At 59.3% G+C, this 20,104-nt stretch overlaps 1 protein-coding gene across 3 annotated transcripts in view; it reads left to right on the top strand.

The window, feature by feature from the left end:
- Positions 1-20,104, top strand: part of INPP5A (inositol polyphosphate-5-phosphatase A) — a 176,150-nt gene that overhangs the window by 54,961 nt on the left and 101,085 nt on the right. For all 3 annotated transcript variants that reach the window (XM_017659853.3, XM_073240094.1, XM_073240095.1), the window contains exons 3-4: positions 14,600-14,700; positions 16,946-17,033. In XM_017659853.3, the coding sequence (XP_017515342.1) occupies positions 14,600-14,700; positions 16,946-17,033 (189 nt within the window). The remainder of the gene's footprint in view (positions 1-14,599; positions 14,701-16,945; positions 17,034-20,104) is intronic.

Below are 20,104 nucleotides of genomic sequence, written 5' to 3'. Positions count from 1 at the left end.
ACTTCCAGGCTGGGAGGCGCACCATCTGTCCTCCGTTGCCCTGTCCCCTGCTGCTGGCCTGAGGTCTGCTAGCTCGGTAGCTGCGTGTTAATGGTTGGAAGTGGTGGGTGAGGGAAGCCGGAAGACATGCACCTGCAGGAATCCCAGTGGCACGTGTGCAGGCCGGGGCTCTGGGAAGGCTGAGAGGATGGCGGGCGGGCGCACAGGGCCTGCCCCACCCCCACCCTCACGCCCGCCCCCATCAGGAGCTTCAGGCTTTCCTGGACTTGGTGAGGACCACTGCCGTCTGCAAGGGGTGGTGTGGTCCAGTTGGTGAAGCCTGTGGGCTGGGGTATGGTTGATGTGTGGAGAAGGCTGGTGGGTGTGGGTGAGCAGCTAGGGAGGATCCCTGGGCCAGAACAGCACCAGTGCAGGGGAGGTGGGGACCTGCGGGCCAGCAGTGCCGCCCAGAGAGGCGTGGTTGACCTGGGTGAGCTCTGGCCTTGTGGACGCGCCCCTGGCACTGTTCTCTGGAGGGCGAGCTCACTCTTGGGAGCACCTCCAGTGTGGACAAGAAATTGACCTCAAACCGGAAGCCCTGAAAGCAGAGCTGCCAGCGGTGTCTTCCCTTCTGTGAGGCCAGTGTGGCCCTCACATCCTGACGACACGTCCTCTCTTTAGGCAAAGTCTGTTGGCATAGCCTGAAGCTCAGACCCTTTCTTACCAAGACAGTAAGGCGGCATGGCAGAAAGCCCGTCGTGGGCCAGGGGCCCTGGTGCTGCGCCTCCCGGCCGGTGCTCCAAGCAAGCCACTTACCTCTCCGTGGCGATGACGCTGGAGCCTCCACTGGACATTCTGACAAGGAAAGACCCTGTTGCTGGTGAAGGGCCATGCACTGTCTGGTGGCGGTGCCACCCAGGACGTCCACCTGTGTGCACAGTGAGCGTCTCGAGGTGCCTGCTCGCTGGGGAGGGGCTTGAACTGCCCTCCCGCCACCCGCCTAGCTGGCTGTGCCCTGGGCATCGGGACGCTGGGGAGCCACTGCCTGACGCTTTCTGTGGGGGGGCGGGGGGCTTCTCTACACTGCAGACAGCTGGAGGGCTCATGGAGGAAAGGACTGAGGAATTTAACTCGATAAGAGTGCAGTTTCAAAACTTTATTATAAAGAGCTCTTAAGAATGAGAGAATATGTAAAATTCTATTAGAAAAACGGTCAAAGGCCTGTCTTCTAGAATATCCTGGGAAATACATATGTAATTTAATTTTCTAGTAGCCATTTAAAAAATAAAAAGAAATAGGTAAAATTCATTTAAATAATACCATGCAATCCAGTATATCCAGAATATCACCATCTCAGCATGTGACCAGTGTGAAACTCTGCGGTGTTCATGTCTTCGTCTCGCCTCTGACCCCGATGTCCCGCCCCAACGTGGGGTGACCTGCCAGGGCGCCTCCTGAGCATCCAGCAGCTGCACGTCTCTGGACGGACAGGAGGGCGTGCAGCTGGCTGAGGGTTTCCAGGACGGGCCCCTTCCGACTCCGCCAAAGCCACCCAGCCGAGTCCCCTCCTGTGCCTCGGAAACAAGAGGGCGGCCCCCTCAGGCTGCTTGCCGCAGACGGGTCGGCGGGCGGGTCCGGGCTGCAGGGGGGTAGTGCCTTCTGGTCTTTCTCGGGAGCCTCACGGAGCCTCACGGTAGCTCGTGACCCCAGCCCTCGCCCCCGTCCCAGGTGGGTGATCAGTAGTGTACACTCTCTTTCCCAGACCCCGCAGCAGCCCCAGCGTTGAGACCTTCTGCTTAGCTTCAGGCCTGTGGTGCACACTCTCACATCCGTTGGGAGCGGCTGTGGTGCAGCCATAACGATTGTGTTCTTGTGGGCTTTTAATGATCTGGGGGACAAGTGTGCAGTATACTGCCCATCACAGGCATTTGGAGGCGGTTCAGGTGGGTAGTGAAGGAAGCGGTGGCTGCAGGACCTCAGGACTGTGGCCCTGTCCCTGCACCCTCCTGTCTGCTTCAGTCTCGCACTGTCTAGAGCCAGGGTGTCTGCTGAGCAGCAGAAGCTTGGTTCCGGTTAGGCCCGCCCACCACCCAAACCCACCATCTGGGGGTGTCTGCACCGCCTGACACGAGGTCACTCTGAACCCTTCATTTTACACAGAAAGTCGAGGTGTGAAGAAGTGCAGAGAGGTGGCCCAGGGCCATGTGGCCAAGCCTTGCAGCCACAGCGGGGGAGTCCAGCCAGTGCAGCCCCTGAGGCTGAGCTGGCCGCTGAGTGGGGAAGCAGGGGCTGCTGGGTTCTGTCCTCTTGGCTGGGTGGGCAGGTCCGTCGGTGCAGAAGAGACCGTGAGAGGGGAGGGCTGGCAGGACTCTGGGAGTCACCAGCAGTGGGATGAAGTCAGAAGGGGCCGAAGGTGCAGGACACTGAGCCCGGAGGGGCCCCTGGTGATGGGGCGGAGGGGCAGCCGTCTGCTGCGGGACAGAGAGTGCCATCAGTGGGCCTCCTGGAGGATGGGGAGCACCCTGGGTTGGCCTGGCAGGCAGGTGGGGCCCGAGGGCCTGGGTGGTCACCTGGGCACTATGGGGTCTGCGTTGGTGGCCCAATGGGCTGGAATGGCTCCAGGAACTCTTGGAAGGCTGGGAGCCGCCACTCCCTCGGAGAGATCTTGGGACCAGGCAGGGGACGAGGTGGCGTCGTCTGCTGAGGACACTGACGTGAGGTCCAGGGTGGGCCCTTTGGAATGGGGGGACTGGATGGGGGGTGGGGAAGAGGCAATTGTAGGGGGCCAGAGGGCAGGCGTGCAGCTGAGGGCAGGGCTGGGGCCAGGCGATGCTGGGCTCAAGGGCAGGGAGCCAGGTGTGGGCCTCACTGGACCCTTTAGGTCGGGTGGTCGCAGTCGCTGCAGCGTGGAGTGGCCCCGAGCAGGAAAGGTGGCTTTGGGGAGGCTCAGAGGTGTTGCCTGGTGTCGTGTGCCATGGCTGTGGGGCTGTGGCTGCCTGCTGGCTCGTGCGGTCAGTGTGGGGAAGCAGGTGAGTGGGTGACCAGGCAGAGTCGTCGCCGTGCCTGCTGAGGACTCGACTGACCCTGCGCTCCCCTCAGTCGGGGGAAAGCACTTCTTAAATTAGAATGGATCTGTCCATGAAGAGCGAGTGTGCCCCTGAGCATCAGGTTCTGTTAGAATCCAGCAAAGCTCTGCACCTCCGCCTCTTGGAGAGGAGCAACATCCTGTCCTGTCTCGCTGTCTGGGTTCCGGCAGGGCGGTCGGTGGCTTCGCGGCCTTGCGGCCACTGTCTGTGCCTGGGCTCTGGAGCACTCAGCCGGGCCTGCAGCCATCCCGACGGCACACAGCAGTGGCCCTGCCCCACACCGGGCCAGGGAAGCCTGCCCCACGTGGCTGGCTGGCCCTACCTGCTGTTAAGGCCACAGAAGCCTGTGACATCCGACATGCCGGGCACGAGGAGACATGCCTGCTGCTCTGTGCCCGGCCAGCCGACTGCAGGGCATGGCCTCGGGCGCCTGATCTGCGTTGTGAGGGCTGAGTCTGGGCTTCCTGTTGGGGGCAGGCACCCCGTCCTGGCTCCGGGACTGGGGGAGGGCAGTGGGTTTCCAGAGGAGGAGCCCCTGCCTGCCGTCACAGAAGGGTGGACGGGGGTCTTGTAATGTGGGATGTTTTAAGAGCACAGCTGGTAAATAGCAGCACTCTTTTCCACTTCAAGGAATTCTCTGTCCCTTCTGCTCCTTCTCTGTGGCCTGCTCATAGGTGTCATTACCTGTCTCTCCTTTTTAGGTCCCTTTGAACCCTACGCAGAGGCCTGGCCTGGCCTGGCTGTGTCCGTCTTCAGCACTGCCTCTTGGCCACGCAGCGCGTGGACTGTGGGGCTGCCGTGCTGGCTTCCCGGAGCCCAGGGCCGCCCCCTGCTCAGTGGCAGGAAGGGGCCTGCTCGGGGTTTGGCTGGTTGGTATGTGTGTGAGCATTTAATCCCCTATGCTCTTTCTTGCCAAAATTTCTAATTCACACTTCTCCAAAATATGTTTCTTGATCTGTCCTATGAAAGAGCCCATGTTTTTTAAAATCAGTTGCCTACTTTTTTTTAGTTAGAAGAAGAGCCTTTTGCAGAATCCAGCAAGGGTGCCACCTGTTGTTGCAGGTGAGGGCGTGCCAGCGCCCCCGTCAGGCAGGATGAGCCGCCGAGGGTGGGTTCAGATGGGACGCCGCGTGCATCTGCCCACACAGGTGGCTGGGGCCTGGGCACCTGGGCCCCGCCTCGAGGGCTTCTTTACTGACATGCGTTTCCAAGCGGATGTGACATGAGCTTGCCGTCCCATACCTGGGAGGGTCTCTTCCTGCCCTTCCTCAGGATGTCTGTGCCATCCATCCTGAAGGAATCTGTCCAGGGTCACCTGGGTCCCAGAGCTCTTTCCAAGAGGCCGGAGGTCTTGCCTCAGGGCTGGGGCTGCTTGTCTGTGGTTGTGTGATCGGCACGCAGCACGGCCTGGTGGCCCCCTGATCCATGTGCATCCACCACAGCCCGTCTCCCTACACCATGCATGCGTGGTGGCGTCAAACTCAGAGCTCCTGTCAGGAGCTCACTGTGTGCGGCCTGTGCCGTCCGACTGCCCCTGGCAGGCTGGTAAGGGGGTAGGTGCTCAGACAGCCCAGGCTCAGGCACGTGGTCTCTGCTGTGAGGTGGCAGAGCAGGAACCCAAGGGTGGAAAGCCCACATCGCCAGCCCACCCCATCCTCTCTTACCACCACACAGGGGTGAACCAGCCAATTGGCTGCTTGCCACGGCTACTGACAGTAGGTGTTCAGTAGGTGTTGAGAACTGGGGCCAGCTGTTAAATGCAGCATTGTTAAAAACCTAATTCTATATGAACCTATGATTGAGCAAATTATATTAAAAACAGATAACAAATGCCCATGCTCATCACTTCCCATTTATTTTACTACATTTACTGCTGGGATCCTGGTTATTTATATGTACTGTGTCTGAGGGTGGGGATCCCATGTCGCTGGGCATCCCCCCACACCTCCCTGCTCAGCGATGTCACCTGAGGACCTCACCCCGAGCTGTGCGGGGCATTCACACCATGGAAACGGGTAAACATGGCCAGGTGGGGCTTTGCCCCCAGAAGGCCAGTTGTCAGCCACTTGCCAGCACACTGTGCAGCAGTAGGCAGCCGCTGTCTCAGGGCCCCAGGGCAGTGATCCCGGGTTCGTGGGAAACAAGCATTGGACTCTTTGTCTAGCCAGTGCCACGTGTTCCAGATGCAGCTGGAATACAAGCTGGGGGGCATGTTCTGGAATCGCCCTTCACCAGGAGGGCCCGGCCCCCCCTCCGTCTGCCCGCGTGCTGCCGGTGCCTTGTGTCTGGTGCTATTGCCGTTCATGGCTCCATCTGTGGAGGTTGCATTTGTCTCATAAAGTACCCCATGGTGTCCCTTGCTTGCAAAGGAAGTATTTTTTTTCTGTTAGCAGAAGTTTCCACAGCATGCCACTAAAATAGTCGTGTTCTAATGTTTGAGTCTTTCTTCTTGGGCAGTAATCAAATCCGATTTAAATGAAGCCTAGTTTCTGGGTCTCACTCTTCCTTTTGTGGTGGGAGTGCAGATGCCCAGACTCCGAGCGGGCTTGCCTCCTACGCACGGGCACCTGCCCTCCTAAGCACGCAGACAGAAGTGGTCCCCAAGCTGAGCTCCAGAGTAGATGCCAAGAGCAGACGCATCTCTCTGCCCCTTCCTGGCCTCTGAGGAACCAGGGAAGACAGGCAGGAGGGCCACGTTCCGTCGTGCGGATGCGCTCAGCGGGGCGCCCCGGCAGTGCGGGCCCTGTGGCCGGGAGGACGACGTGCTTTGGGTCTCTGGTTTTCCCACCAGCTGAGCAGTGAGTGTGTTCATCAAGCCGCCCGCTGCCCCGTGGACAGTTTGAAGCTCACAGCCAGCTTTTTCCCAGAGGGCTTCCCCCTCTCGCTCTGCACCGATCATTGACAGGAAACGTGGACAGCATCCTTTCACTTGTACTTCAGTGGGTGTCTCTCAAGTAATTTTTAGAAAACCTCATGGTGCTGTCTTAGACCCAACTAGAGACGCAGTCGTTCCAGCCCCTCACCAGTGATCCAGCCAGTGTCCTGACGTCCCCCGCCTGCTCGCTGTGCACGGCTCACGTTGGAATGAGCTCACAGCGTGATGGAGGCACGCTGACACATGGTGGGCTTTAACCTGCGCCTGCTGAGTCTTCCACATCTGCCTGGGAAGCCGCTGTGTTTCTGCCCGTGACGCAGGGCCTGGCACTCTGCTCACTGCCTCCTCGCAGCCCGCCCTGGGCAGCCACTGGTTTGCTTTGGGTCCCTCACTGTCCATCTGGCTGCCCTCTGCAGTCTTGTATAACCGGGTCCGTGACCACTCTTGTCGGGCTGCCTTTGCTCTGCTTGGTTTTGGTTCCCAGCAGTCAGGAAAGAATCCGTGCGGTTTCTGTGCATAAAGCTCACAGAGGCTTGTTTTATGGCCCAACAGTGACCTGTCTCCACGAGTGAGCCTGAGGGAGCGTGCGCTCAGCACTGTGGCCCCGACTGTTCCTGGCGCCTGTCAGGCCAAGGTACTTGAGTGCCTTCCATGTGCTGACTCTGTGTGCATGCCTGTGTGCGTGTGTGCACGCTCTTGTCCACGCCAGCAGAGGGGAGCTGTTGCCTTGGGCCCTGACCTGGCTGCTCATGGGAGTTTCCCCTCCAGTGGATCCCTCAGAAAGGGCTGACGGAGACATAATTTCCTAGATTTCTGTATGTCGGAAGCTGTTTTTGTATGTCTTTGATATCTGAAAGACTCTTGGCTGGACATGGAGTCCTGGGCTGCACACCCTCACTGAGAGCCTCGGAAAGCAAGCTCTGGGCCGCCCTGATTGGCACGCCGGTGTCGACAAGTCAGCCACTCAGGCTGTCTGGGCTGCAGCGGCCGACTCCAACCCGGCGGCCTGGAGGGCTGCATCTCCTCTGCGAAGTCATAGTTGCCGGGCGCGTCTGGGAGCTGATTTGTCTCGGGTTGATTTTCTTGGGCTGGTAAACCCCCACGTGGACTTCGGTGCGTTCACTATTCTTTGTGATCTCTCTTGGGTAGGATCTTAGATAGCACATTTAAGTCTCGCGGTCCGCCCTTTGTTTTCCTTTTCCAGGGACTCTGGCCGGGCCGCTGAGCCTGCTTCCCGGTCGCACCGCCTCCCTGGGAGCCTCGCTTCTGCTCCAGCGGGTATCCCTCGGCTGCGGCTCTGCTGGGCCCTCTGTGGCTGGTCCTTTGTTCCTCTGAGGTGGCTATTCTGTTTCTTTCCTGAGGCCGACAAGCACCCTTCATTTCTTTCTGGTCCACTTCTGACGTAGTTTCGTGCTTCTGACTCCAAGCAGGTTTTCATGTTCTCCGATGCTTGTTTGCAAGTATTTAATTCTGTTTGCGATGCAGACTGATTCTATTCTCACTATTCTCTTCCTGGGTCGGGGTCCTTTTCCTTGGTTTATATGTGTGAAATTTGTTCTTACTTTTTCTTAGCCACTTTTAGGGACCTGCTGAACCCCCTTTTGTTTCTCTGAGTGGTGCTGGTCTTACGGGGTTCCTAGCAGAGTCATGCCCTCTTCTGTCTGTCCTGCTGAGTCCAGAACACGGGGTCTGGCGGGCATGTGTCCTGGCCTGACGGCAGTCCCCAGACTCCCCACCCCGTTTCCCCATGGCTCCTCTGTCACCGGTCACCTGAGCTGCCCTGCTGCATCTGTCTCTCTTCTTCTCTAGGAGCACCTTTTACACGGGGCCCTCCCAGTGGTGGTGTGGCCACTCAGTGTCCTGGGGGACACTCTCTGACATGCTGGGTGGCCCCCAGTATTTGCAACATGGCCGCATGTAGATGTGCCCTGAGCCCTCTCTGGCATCCTGCCAGTGCTCCAGGACCTAATGCCATACTGTCAGCTGTGGCCGCCATGTGCGTCAGAGCCCCAACCTGGTCGCCCTGTGACTGTGTCACGTTTGACATCCACCCCCACCCCGGCAGCCACCACCCTCCACTGTTCCTCTGAGTTCAGCAGTTCAGGCCGAGGGTGCTGACCACACGCAAGGCACTGGGCCCAGATGCTGTGCAGGCCAGGTGGTGCCCGGGGGGGTGATGCCTTAGGACCGGACCTTGTGGGATCTGTCTCAGGGCTGCTCACCAAGCCCTCCAGGTCGCAGGGCGCTGTGTGGCCATGGCTCTGGTGCGCACGGCAGCACGGCAGCTCCCGTTAACCCCCGACTCTCCGAGGGGACACCCTGCATCTCCCGCAAGGATGTGTGTTTACAGAGCTGGAGGCGGCCCGTGTGCCCCACTCAGTGTGCCCTGACCAGCAGGGCCCTCTCGTGAGGAACCTCGCCGTGGGGTGTCTGGTTGCCACGCAGTGGCTTTGGAGGGCGTCCGGGCTGAATTACCGGGACCTTTTGTCAGCAGCTAAATGGAAGTTGTTTGTAAGATGCTCCACCCCCATTTCTCCGTGTGGAGCGGAAACCCCAGGTCAGGGCGGCCACCTAGTGGTGAAGGGCGGAGTAACAGCTGCTCGTGATCTCACTTTCCGGGGTTGTTCCGTAGCCAGTGTGGCGAAGTGCGCATGTACGTAGAGCAGACTCACGCTCAGCCCACGGGAGTGTTTGGGGTCGCAGCATAGAATCCACTGAGATTGAGTGGATGTCATGGAGGTAAAACAAGGAGTCAGTTTTATTTGGCTGTGTATTTAAACTTACCATCAGTTCAGAAAGTCTTGGTGATTGCCAATCAAAATACATCAGATGTAGGTTTCTCTGCATGAGTAGCCAGGCCCAGTCATGGAGTGGTGCTGGTCACAGAAGGCGTTCCGTGTCCCAGCCTCAGGGAAGCCCAGCAGACCTCAGGGTGAGCTGGCGGTGTGCTGCTTAGCCCCGCTGGAGGGGGCGTCAGTCCAAAAGTCACCGTCCTGAGGGGGCTGAGGAGTGTGTCGTCCTGGGACAGATGACTAGGCATTTGGGACTAAGACTGGGCATGGAGGAGAGGCCTGTGGGGAGGAGTGGCTGTGGGGTCTGGAGTTGGCATCAAAGGTGCACTGAGGCTGGGGCCCTGCATGGTACAGGCTCCCGCGCCAGGCTTGCCTCGGTGGCCTCGCCACGCCGATCACCTCAGTGTCCATAACCTCTGGTTTGTAGCCACTGCTAATCTCGTGATGGGGCAGTAACGCCAATGGATGTGCCCTTTTAATGAGAACTATGCATTCCTTGGCAAAAAGGCTACCAAGGGGACTTGGGGCTCCCTCCCGCTAGAGGCACACAGATGGAGGCAGGCCACCAAGTCGTCCCCACGCAGCTGGCTGGAAAAGCGCAGCTGGCTGGAAAAGCGCAGCCTGGTGGGCCTCAGCCGGCAGCCGGCAGCCGGCACTGCCCTGGGGAGGGCCCCTGGGGAGCAAGGGTCAGGTGGCCAAGGTCTGCCGAGAGCCAGCAGACCCGGACGCCTAGTCAGGCAGCAGGTGGCAGGTGGGGCGGGGCAGGGCGGGCCCAGCCTGAGCAGGAAAGTCGGGAGAGCCCTGTGGGCCAGAGAGCAGGCGGTGCTACGTGGCAGACAGGTTTGTGGCTGCTAGGCTGGGGTCTCAGGCCCGGCCTCGGGGCCGACTGCCCAGGGGCTCTGACACTGGGGTTGGCGAGCTGGCTGGAGCTGTCCTCTACAGGCCCGCTGGCCGAGCTGAGCCTGCCACCAGGCCGTTGTACATGCCCTTAGCACTCGCAGGCTGTGGGCAGAGGCCTCCGGCCCGGTGGGCAGGCTGTCCGCTGACCCCTCGGGGAGCATCCACAGGCAAGGTGAAGGGCAGTGCCTGCTGTTATGTGCCAGGCAGCCCCACTCAGTGTACCCCAAAACGCTGCTGCCCTGAAGCAGCTGCTGCTCATGCGTGCCCCTGGGTCAGTTTAGGAGTGTGGGCTCACTGAGGCAGCTGTGCCCAGGGACTTGCCCCCAGCCCTGGTGCCTCCAGCTGGCCCCTGTGGGGTTCGGAGTGACAGAGCCCTGTGGGGGATGCTCTTCCCCTGGCAGAGCTCTCTGCAGGGTCACAAGTCACGGCCTGCGGCTGACCTGGCAGTGGAGGCCCTGGATGGTGGCTCCTCTGCCTGGCTGGCCTGGCCTGTGGACAGCACTGAGGCCTCCTCTGTGCTCTGAAGATCTGGGCAGTGCTCGAGCCTGGCCCTGCCTCCTCCTGCCCTGTGCACAGAGGCAAACGCAGTATCATGCACCAGGGACAGGACAGCCAGAGCTTCAGCCCTGGCATGGAGAGCTGTCTGTCCTGAGGCCTTCTGTTGTCAGAAGCAAAGCCTGGTGAGTGGTTCTCTGGGGAGAGCATTTGACCGTGCTGTGGAGATGCACACAGGGTGGCCTTGGGGCCAGGAGGAGTTGGCTGTCAGGCCTGGTGCATGCCCGGGGGCCCAAGTAAGTGCCAGTGAAAGGGGTGCCCACCCTGTCGGCCCTGCACCACTGTGAGCTGAGGCAGGGTGTCCGGCGCTGCCTGAGGCAGCACTGCCCCTTCACCCCGCATGCAGTCCCCGCCCAGGCTCTGCCTCCGTGGCTGTGGCTGGGCCCCCGCCCGTCCATCTCCTCGGCTGTGGTAAGGGTCATGTTGGGGCTTCTGGGACAGAGGTCTGGGCGGTGCCCATGGCTCCCCCTGGCCCTTGGTGAGCCCTGCACGGTGTCCCTGCTGGACTGTATCGATGGTGGTGGGCAGGGCGCCCACTGCAGTGACAGCTGGCTGTGCCTTCCTCACCCCAGCACACGGCCCCTCTCGGGATGCAGGCAGTGCCGTCCACGTGTCAGATTGGTCAGCTGGGTCAGACCCCCGAGGCTCAGGGAGGTGTCCCCGCGGTGGCGGGCAGCCCACTGTGCAGGGTGGAGCCGGTGTCAGCGCAGCCGCAGGCATCGGCACCAGGCTCCTGCTTGGCAGGCGCTGTCCTCGGCCATGCCCCGCCTCTGTTAACGGTAGACTTGGCGAATTAATGTTACCATAAGCCTTACAAAATTCTGAGCCTTCGGAGAGCGTTAAAAGCTTATTCATATGAGCCGAGCCAAGTCAGAGACCAGGTTTGAGGGATTCCTTCAGTCCCTGGGGTCTAAGAGAAGACACCCCAGGAAATCCTTGGCCAGCCCGCCTCATGCCCGGCAGCTCTTGCCCTGAAAGCCCCGCCCCCGGGCTCCTCCTCACTCATTCTTTGCTCTTTTAAGGAGCTTCTGTCATAGGAGTGATGCACGCACAGGTGTCTTCTGAAAACATTAAACCTTAACTGAGAAGGCTGAAGTGCCCTTTGACCCTACCTGCCATGTTCAACTGCTGAGAGCAACTGATGTTCCCCCGTCCACCCTTGCCCCGAACCTGCCTTTCCAGACCCTCTGTGCCCAGGCGGCTCGGCTGGGGCCCCTCTTGATAAGCCATCTGCTGGCACTGGCCTGGTCACTGGCCTGTTGCCTCCTGGAGGAGGCTGACTGAGCGCCGTTTCCCCTGAGATGTCTGGGGCCTTCACCAGGGGCCTGGCACTTGCTCCCCAGCGGGTTCTGGCTGTGGCTCAGTTTCCCCACTGGGGGCAGCAGGAGGGGTTCTTCTCAGCCCGTTGCAATCACTGGCGTTTTCCTGTGGATTTGCCTGTTCCATCTGAATTTTTGGAGCTCGCCCAGCCTCATCCTGCGTGTGCCAAGCCTGCAGGGTGACGCACCTCTCCTGGGGATCTTGGTGTTTTGCTCCTTCACAGCCTGCCGGGCTTCCACCTTGTCGGTCTCCTCAGGGAATGCCCGCCGGCCCTGTCGGCCCCTCCAGCATGCTGCCTGCTACCACCGCGCCCTTCTCAGTGTCTCCGTCTTCTGCCTACTCTGGGTGAGGGCGGCAGGCTGGCGCAGGCCCTGGAGAGAGCACGGCTTCCCCACGGGTGTTGCAGGCAGGTGGCCCTTGCGGGTCCAGGGCTGCACTGCTGTCCCGGAGTCTGGCCTTGCCCTGCGACCCCTGGGGGACCAACCCCTCCCCCACCTGAGGAGGAAGAGCGGTTGCCCGGGGGCACCTGCCAGGGCCTCGCTCCAGGGCCTCGCCATGCTGGAGGCCATCTCCAAGCCCCTTTCCCCTGGCCTTTGGGCCAGACAGGCCTGCGGCACCCATACCAGGCTCCTTCCCCCTGGCCTTCGGGCAGGACAGGCCTGCAGCACCCATACCAGGCTCACGGGGCACATGTCTCGGGGCCCGGTGAGCAGCCCCTCACATGTGCTCTGTCCCTCCCGCACCCCTGTGTCCTAGCATGCAGCTCTCCTGGGCCCATGCCTCTCTCTCCTTGGCTGCCCTGCCAGCGGCATGCCAGGACTGCTGGTCTGCAGCTGTGTGGCCAGAAGCCCTAGGGCCTGTCCCAGGATCAGAGCTCGGGGTGGGCCCCCTGCTGCTCCCCAGGGTTGGCTGCCCGCAAAGCTCATCTCTCCTCCCCAACGTGCTGAAGTAAGAGCCCGCTGAGCTGGTGTCCTGTGGCCATGTGCCCAGGCCTGCTGGCCACACCCTCACAACCACGCAGCTCTGCTTCCCTGGAATCCACTCTGCGTGGCCCCTGTGGAGCTGCTGTTTTTGGGTCCCCCCATTTCTTTGCAGATCTGTGGGATCAGAGCCAAATGTTTGAGGAGTTTAATTTCAGTATTGAATTCCGCACCATAAAAGGCTATTTCACTTTAAACAAGCACCCGAAGAGGGGGGCCGCCACTTGGCATTTAGACGAAAGCAGCTCTAGGACCGTGGAGGATGGTGTGTGTCTTGCTGCCCAGGTGGCCGTGCCGGCCGTGCCAGGGCCTCTGGCATGAGTGCCATGTCTCTGCCCTTGGCCACAGAAGCTGTGACAGGTGACCCGCCTGCCCTCCCTCTGGGGCTGGCCGTGGCTCCCGGATGTGCTCTCAGCGAGCAGATCACTTCTCTTTGAATCTGCGAGAGTTGGGATGTGCCGTGGATGCAGCCTCCTGTCTCGGCCCACAGGCTGCAGCGTCCCGTGCCATGCTCTGGCTGCCCCTTCACTCCCCCTGCTTTAGAACTGGGTAAGAACTACTGCCCATCACAGGAGCTGGCTGCCCAGGGGGTGTTTGCCTGCCATGAAATAGGTGACCATCCACATGTGGCCATGAGTCACTGTTTGTGTGAATGGTCATCAGCATCCCAGGGAGGAGGCAGCTCACAGTGGGCAGTTTTCTGAAACGGGAACACTCTGCGCTACGTTAAAGGGGACTGAAAATCTCCTCAGTGAACTTCCCATAAGCCCATTTTAAAAAGGAATGAAGAGCCAGCCAGGAACCACTTACTTCACTAGCCAGCATCCAATGTCCATGCTTTTCCCACATGGCTGAAGTGCGCTTTCTGGCCAGAAGCTTTTCCGCCTTTAAAGGAACATACTCTGAGTTATGTCTGTGTTTTATGGCTGAGAACGGAGAGGCCCAGTCAGTCTCCCCAGTGCCGCGCCACCCTGCATGCTGGCTGCCGGTGCCACTCGGGGGGCCTCCTGAGGGCCTGTCATTCCTTCCATCTGAGACCCCGCCCAGCGCCCACCTCTTGCAGAAGCCCCGACGCCGGTCCCACTGGTGCTGCCTGGCCGTGGCGGGCTCTTCCTGTGGGCTCAGGCAGGCTCAGTCCGAGACACTGCTGTCTTTAGCGGCTGCTGCACAGCCTGTCTCTGCAGCCAGTGGCATGTAGCCTGCACCTGCCGGGCACTCTGACCCCGGGAACCAGCAGGGCAGACATTGCAGCAGAGGCTGGGTTCCAGGTGCTGGAACTGGGGTGTTAGGCACAGGCCGCCTTGTACAGAGGGCCTGCCTCAAGGACGGTGTGTTTGAGGAGAGGGAATGCAATTTTGCAGGTTTTTGATAAAGTCTTCTAGAGCAGCTGCTCTGAGTCAGGAGGTACCTGGAGAGGGTGCAGAGCATGGTGCCCAGGAGGAGCCCAGCAGGTGGACATGGGCAAGCATGGTTAATAGCAGCACCGGCTGGGGGTTGTGGGCATGAGGCCAGCCTGCTCTCAGCCTCCAGGAGCCCCAGGGCCCCCATCCCCTCGTCCTGGTGCATCCCCACCATCACCTTGGCCTTCTGGTCCTAGCGGCCCCATTGACTGACCCCTCCTGTTCCTAGCAAGCCCTTGTCCTCACCTCTCCACCAGGCTGGGGTGCCCTGGGCCCTCGTGATGCACTGCCCCCTGCACTCCAGGAGAGCTGGCCCTCCAGTGCCTCACCCCTTTGTGAGCACGTGCTGGTCCACAGCTGCTCGTGCCCGTGTGTCTGCACACACCCTTGAGGCCGTACCTGGGAGTCAGCCATGGCTCCTTCCTGCAAGGTTGTGACTGTTCTCTGGGGCCCTGCCAGGTGCTCTGTGCTTGACACGAACGGCTGCAGTTGGGAAGCGGTACCCCTACGTTATTGAAGAGGCTCTAAGCAGTTTACGGTAATGGGGAAATGGAAGGCACTGGAAGCCAGAACAGTTAGAAGCATACAGGTGGTGTGATTCCTGGAATTTGTTAAAGACCACCCCGTGTCATAAAGCCCTGGTCCTGCGGCCCCCTCCACACGGGCCGGCCCTGCAGCTAGGGGCTGACGCTGCCGTGTACTTCCTCCCCAGGTCGTACACACGCACAAGCCGCATTTCATGGCCCTGCACTGCCAGGAGTTTGGAGGGAAGAGCTACGAGGCCTCCATGTCACACGTGGACAAGTTTGTCAAGTAAGTCCAGCTGGCGTGCACTGTGCTCTCTGCTTCCTGGTGGGGGGCTCAGTACAGGGTGCCAGTGGGTGGGGGTGGCTAAAGGTGACAGCATGCCCCCTGGTGGGGACTCTGGGGTGACAGGGTGCCCCCTGGTGGGGTCAGGGCACAGGGTGCCACTGGGTGGGGGTGGTTCCAGGGGACAGCATGCTGGGTCTCAGGGCCTGGAGACTCTAGCCCTGAGCTCCAGGCAGAGTCCCACCTGTGAGGTCACACCTCATGTGGTCTGGTGGTTGCTGGCCTACTGCTGTGGCTGATGGGCAGGTGGGAAGGTGAACTGTCCATCATTTCAGGGGAAGAAGCCGCAGGCATCATGCCCTGGGAAGTGGACCCACCCACAGGGGTAGGCAGAGCTCGCTGGCAGCAGCATCGCTCAGCCCTCTGGCTTCTGTGCTGAAAAGCAGGGCAGCCGCTGGGGGTCTTTCCTTCCTTCTGTCCTGCCTCTGGCCTAGTGCCTGGGGCGCCACCTGTGTCCCCTGCAATCCCAGACTCTGGGCACTACGACTGCAGCTGCCGGCGTGGTCGACAAGTGACGCTTCTTGACTTCAGAGGCTGGTCACCAACCAGAGCCCGCCATGCTGGGAGGACCCTGGGTGGCATCTGATCTCTGGGTGGTCTCTGCATCTCTCTGCCTGGGGCCCCTCCAGAGGGTAATCTGTCTGCTGTCCCTGGCCTCAGACCTGTGAGGTCCCCAGTGTGGCAGGTGGACACAAACCACCTGTTTTCACTTGTTGAATCGTGGGGTAATTTGTTAAAGGGAAAAATTTTTAAAAACTGCCAGATTTCCCCAAAATAATTTATATTTTTAAGGCAATTTCAATCAAAATATTTTCTTAACACTTAACAAACTGATACCAAAATTAAATGGAAGAGCAGAGGGTCAAGAATAGCTAAAATTCTGGATGCGGGCTCTTAGGAGCGGTGCGCATGGCTGGTCTCTGGGGGCGTGTTGGGCGCCAGAACCAGGAGCTGGGTGCCTGCCTGCAGGCCTCCCCGCTGGGGGCTCCACTGCGCCCCCAGGGAACGCGAGGGGCCTACTGCCGTCCTCAGGCTAGTGTAGCTTTGGGGCCAGAAGAGAATTCTTTCAAAAGGTGCAAAAAGTGGGGCCTGCAGTGGCGAGGTGGTGGGTCTTGCCGCGCTGAGATCAAAGACTGTGTTCATCGGAAGACACCATGAGCGAAGGTGAAGCTCAGCCACACTTGGCAAGATGCCTGCAACACGCCTCACTGGCGAAACCAGCATTTTAGCACATAAGGAACTGCGACGGGACAGTGAGAGACGCCCACCGGGAGAAGGGGCGCCTCCCGGTGGAGGGGCGGGCGGGGGCGGCGCGTCAGGCAGCCGCCTGCAGCACATGCCTTGTCGGAGGTGCGTCAGCTCCCGGCCGTGTGACTGTGTGCTTGCTGTCTTCGCTCTGGATGGCCTGTTATATTTTAAAAAGGTTAAGAAGTGAGAGAAGGCGTCATTTGTTTTTACCAGTTTGTGGCCGTTTCCAGAGCCCCCCATTCTTCGTGTCTGTTCGGGGTTCTTTTGTGTCCTTTTCCTTCAGCCTGAGAATTTTACCATTTATCTTAACACAAGTCGCTGCTGATGATTCTCTCAGCTTTTGTCTGAAAAAAGTCTTTGTCTTCATTTCTGAAAGATATTTTTGTTGTAGTAGAATTGGAGCTTGTTGGTTTTTCTTTCAGAGCTCTGAGGGTGCCGTCCCATTGTCCCCCCCACCTGGCTGAGGGTTTAGCCATTGTTCTCATCTTAATTTTCTGTATATAATGTGCCTTTCTTCCCCTGACGGCTCGGTTGTGTCTTTCTGGCTGGTTTCAGCAACCTTACAATGTTCCACTCTAGTTTGATTTTCTTTGTTTAATCTTGCTTGAGGTCCTTTGAGCTTTTTCTGTCTGTAGGTTTATAATTCTAATCAAATTTGGAAAAAGTTTTCCATGAGTTGCTTAAACAGGATCTATTTTTAAAAAATTAAAAAGCCGAGAGTTTGCCCTCGGGCTGCAGCCTCCGGTGTCGGCAGCAGCCTCTACGTCGTAGCTCACATTTCCTTCGGGGCGTCTCTGCACTTGGGCTCCCAGACCGCTGGTTGGTGTTGCAGGTGCTGTAACGCGCGGTATCCGGGCAGCACCCATACCTTCTTGGACACACCTGTGAGGGGGCAGTGCCTGTGGCTTCTGCATTAAAGAACTCACTTTTTTCCTTCCAGAGAACTGCTCTCCAGTGATGCAATGAAAGAATATAACAGGGCTCGAGTCTACCTGGATGAAAACTACAAATCGCAGGAGCATTTCACAGTAAGTGCAGTTCCGCCCTGTGGGGCACCAGGTGTCGTCGGAGCTGCCCTTCCTCCAGGGAAAGGCAGGTCGGTGGGGTGGACAGCTCTTGGTCACAGCACGATGGGAGCGTGCCTGTCGGATGGCTCCTCCCCAGCTGGCACAGAGGAGGCCTCATAGCAGGGAGGGGGACAGCCGAGAGGGAGGCCGGGGCTGACGCCATGTGCAGGGAAGGCAAGAGCGAGGGGTCACACCCCATCCTGGATCGCCTGTGTGCTCAGCGGCCTTTGGGAGCCCAGCAGACCCCCCAAGGGGCCGGCGGCCTCCACAGGGGAGCGCAGCGGAACCGGGAAGGGGGCCCCCGTGGGGCAGATCAGGGGCGGAGTGGGGGCTGGGTGGCCCCAGGCATTGAGCAGCGCTGGTCCAGAGGACCCGCGTCCCAGGCCCCCATCTTCCGGGGAGCCCCGAAGCCGCCGTGTCAGCCGAGCGCCCTCTGCTTCCTTTTCCTTGCACCCTCCCCTCGCCTCTGCTGCATGGCCGCATCAGGGTGCCTGTTTGCTTGGCTTCCCCAGGATGCGAGGCTGGCCTGCAGGCAGCAGACCGTGGCCCTGGCCCAGGGAGGACAGCACGCAGCAGGTGCCCAGCCATTCGCTGGCTTCTGGAAGCAGTGGGCACCCTGTGCAGGCGGCTGGGGACGTGTCCTGCACAGGGAGCACAGAGCAGAGGCACTGGAACGTCGAGGCTGTCCTTTGGGTTAGAGGCATCTGAGGTGGTCAGTCATTACATCTGGGGCATTGGTGCCAGTTGCATGGTGTCCTTCCACTGTTGAGATAGCCTGTGACTGAGATTCCTACGTCCACCCTCTGCCCACCCTCTGCGTGCACAGTGGCCTCACTGCCAGCCTCCTCGAGTGCACCAAGGCCGTGAACGTGCCCTGTGAAGGGGACACAGCCCCGCCCTCCCGCCGACCCACCTGCTCCCTTCCGGCTGCTTCCCTTCACCCTCCCACTCTCCTGCTCTTCCCACGGGGCTCACTCAGATGAGAGGGCAGCGGCCACGTGAGCGTGGCCGGTGGGCTCCCTGCAGGTCAGGCGTTGCAGAAGAGGGGCGGTGGCTGGACTGCACACACAGCAGTGGGACTACCCAGAATAAGCCCAGAGTGAAGAGGCCGAGAGAGTTAGGAGGGCACCGCACCTGTGACGGCCCCTCATCATACGTGCATGAGGCTGGGGTCCCAGGCGAGCAGAAGGGGTGTGGATGGGTACTTGAAGAAGTAATGGCGGAGAGTTTTCAAAACTTGGCAAAATGTACAAACCCATAGATGCAGTTATTGTAATGAGTTTCAAGCAGAGTAAACGTCTTGTGCTGTGACACATCACCGTCAGGTTACTGAGAACGGGGATGTGGAGGTGCCTCCTTGCCCCGTCACCCTCAGAGCTGGGCTCTGCTCCCCGTTGAAGCCCCGCCGCGCTCATGGGTCCCCTCCTGAAAGCGGCTCAGGTCTTCACCGCCTCCTCTAATTGGAACACAGTTATTTTCTCAAAGGATGAAGACAGGTGCAGATGCAAGTTGAAAGTAAGTGGTTGTATTCAGGTCCAAGCAGACCCCAGAACCGGGCTGCTGCAGGGTGAGGGGTCAGCTGCTCAAGCCCAGCACGTGTGTGCAGTGTCAGGACCCACGCAAAAGGCGGCGGAGCCGGCAGAAGCACACGACTGGCCTCTGGCACCCTGATACTGGGGGGGGTCGGAAGCCGGGCCAGCCAGCACCACCTCAGGGATGCCTGTGGACACTTGGCCTGCAGAGCAGCAGACTCAGCCACAGAAAAGGCTGTCACGTGGTGCGGGTGACGTGGGCCTGGGGCGGCCCCACGCCGGGGGCATGTGCCTGCAGGATGGCTGGCAGAGTACCCTTCAGGAAGAAGGCAGGCGGGCTTGGAGGAAGACCTCTGACCAGCCGGCTTCCCAGCCGCTCCAGAGGGTGCAGAAGCTCCAGCTGGGGGTCAGCTGCACCTCTGAGGGCTGCTGCTCCCAGGACTCTGCCTACGCTGGATTCTGGACGTTACTGCCCCGGCTGCTGGGCTGCAAGCCACCCCCAGGCCCGGACAAGCCTCAGAGCTGCCCAGTGGAACGCTCCCCAGGAGGCACTGAAGTCCAGCCGAAACAGGCCCAGTCGGTGTGAGGTTGACACTGGACCACATGTGTTCTGACCACAAAGGAATTAAACAGTTCTGGAAAACTCCTAAATCTTTGGAAATAAATGACAAACTTGTAAATAACCCATAATTCGCCAAAGAGAATTTCACAAAGGAAATTAGAAAGTATTTCCAGTTATTTGAAAAATAAACTGAAAACCTTCAAAATTTGTGAGATGCACCCCAATGTAGTGCTCAGAGGGATATTTTTAGTATAAAATGTTTACTTTAGAAATCTAAAAATGAAAAGCCAATAGAGGGAAGGAAATAATAAAATAACAGAAATCAGTGGAAAATAAAGGAGAATAGTAGAGAAAATTAATGAAACTTAACTGGTTCCTTAAAAAGGTTAACAAATCTAATAAACCTTTCTCAGTGGATGAGAATGTGTGTTTGGGCCTGAGACCGAGGCGGCGACGGGGTCCCCCAGGCTGAATGCCCTCCAGCCTGAAGGGCTGCTCGGGTGTCCCCACCTTGGTGCCTTGGCTGCGAGGGGCGTGGGGGGTGCTGTGAGCAGAGCCGGAGGCCACCAGCTCCCGCGCTGCTCGTGACCAGGAGCTGTTCGGAAGGCCTGGGTCTGCAGCTGCCCCTCCCCCTCCTCACACGCACCCCTAGGAAGTTGTCCATGTTTTTGTGAGGCTCTCCTTTCTCCGGTTCTCCGTGGTCCGCTTCGTGTCCCGTCTTTGCGTGGTGACATAGTAGTTCCCTCTCTCTTCCATCGGAAATGTTTGGTTGGCTGCGGAGAGATGGCAGGACGACGGAGGAACAGCAAGGCCGAGAGCTCTATTATTATTCTTCCTCATCCCTTGAGATTCACCTCAAAATGTCTCTTGACGATTTGCAGTAAAAAAACAAAAACCCCAAAAACCAGCATTCCGCCAACACAGCAATGTCATGGAAC

This window comes from Manis javanica, chromosome 7 (genome assembly GCF_040802235.1).
Source record: "Manis javanica isolate MJ-LG chromosome 7, MJ_LKY, whole genome shotgun sequence".
In the NCBI taxonomy this organism is placed as follows: Eukaryota; Metazoa; Chordata; class Mammalia; order Pholidota; family Manidae; genus Manis; species Manis javanica.
The sequence above is the reverse complement of the archived record's forward strand: the minus strand, read 5'-3'. Positions and strand labels throughout refer to the sequence as shown.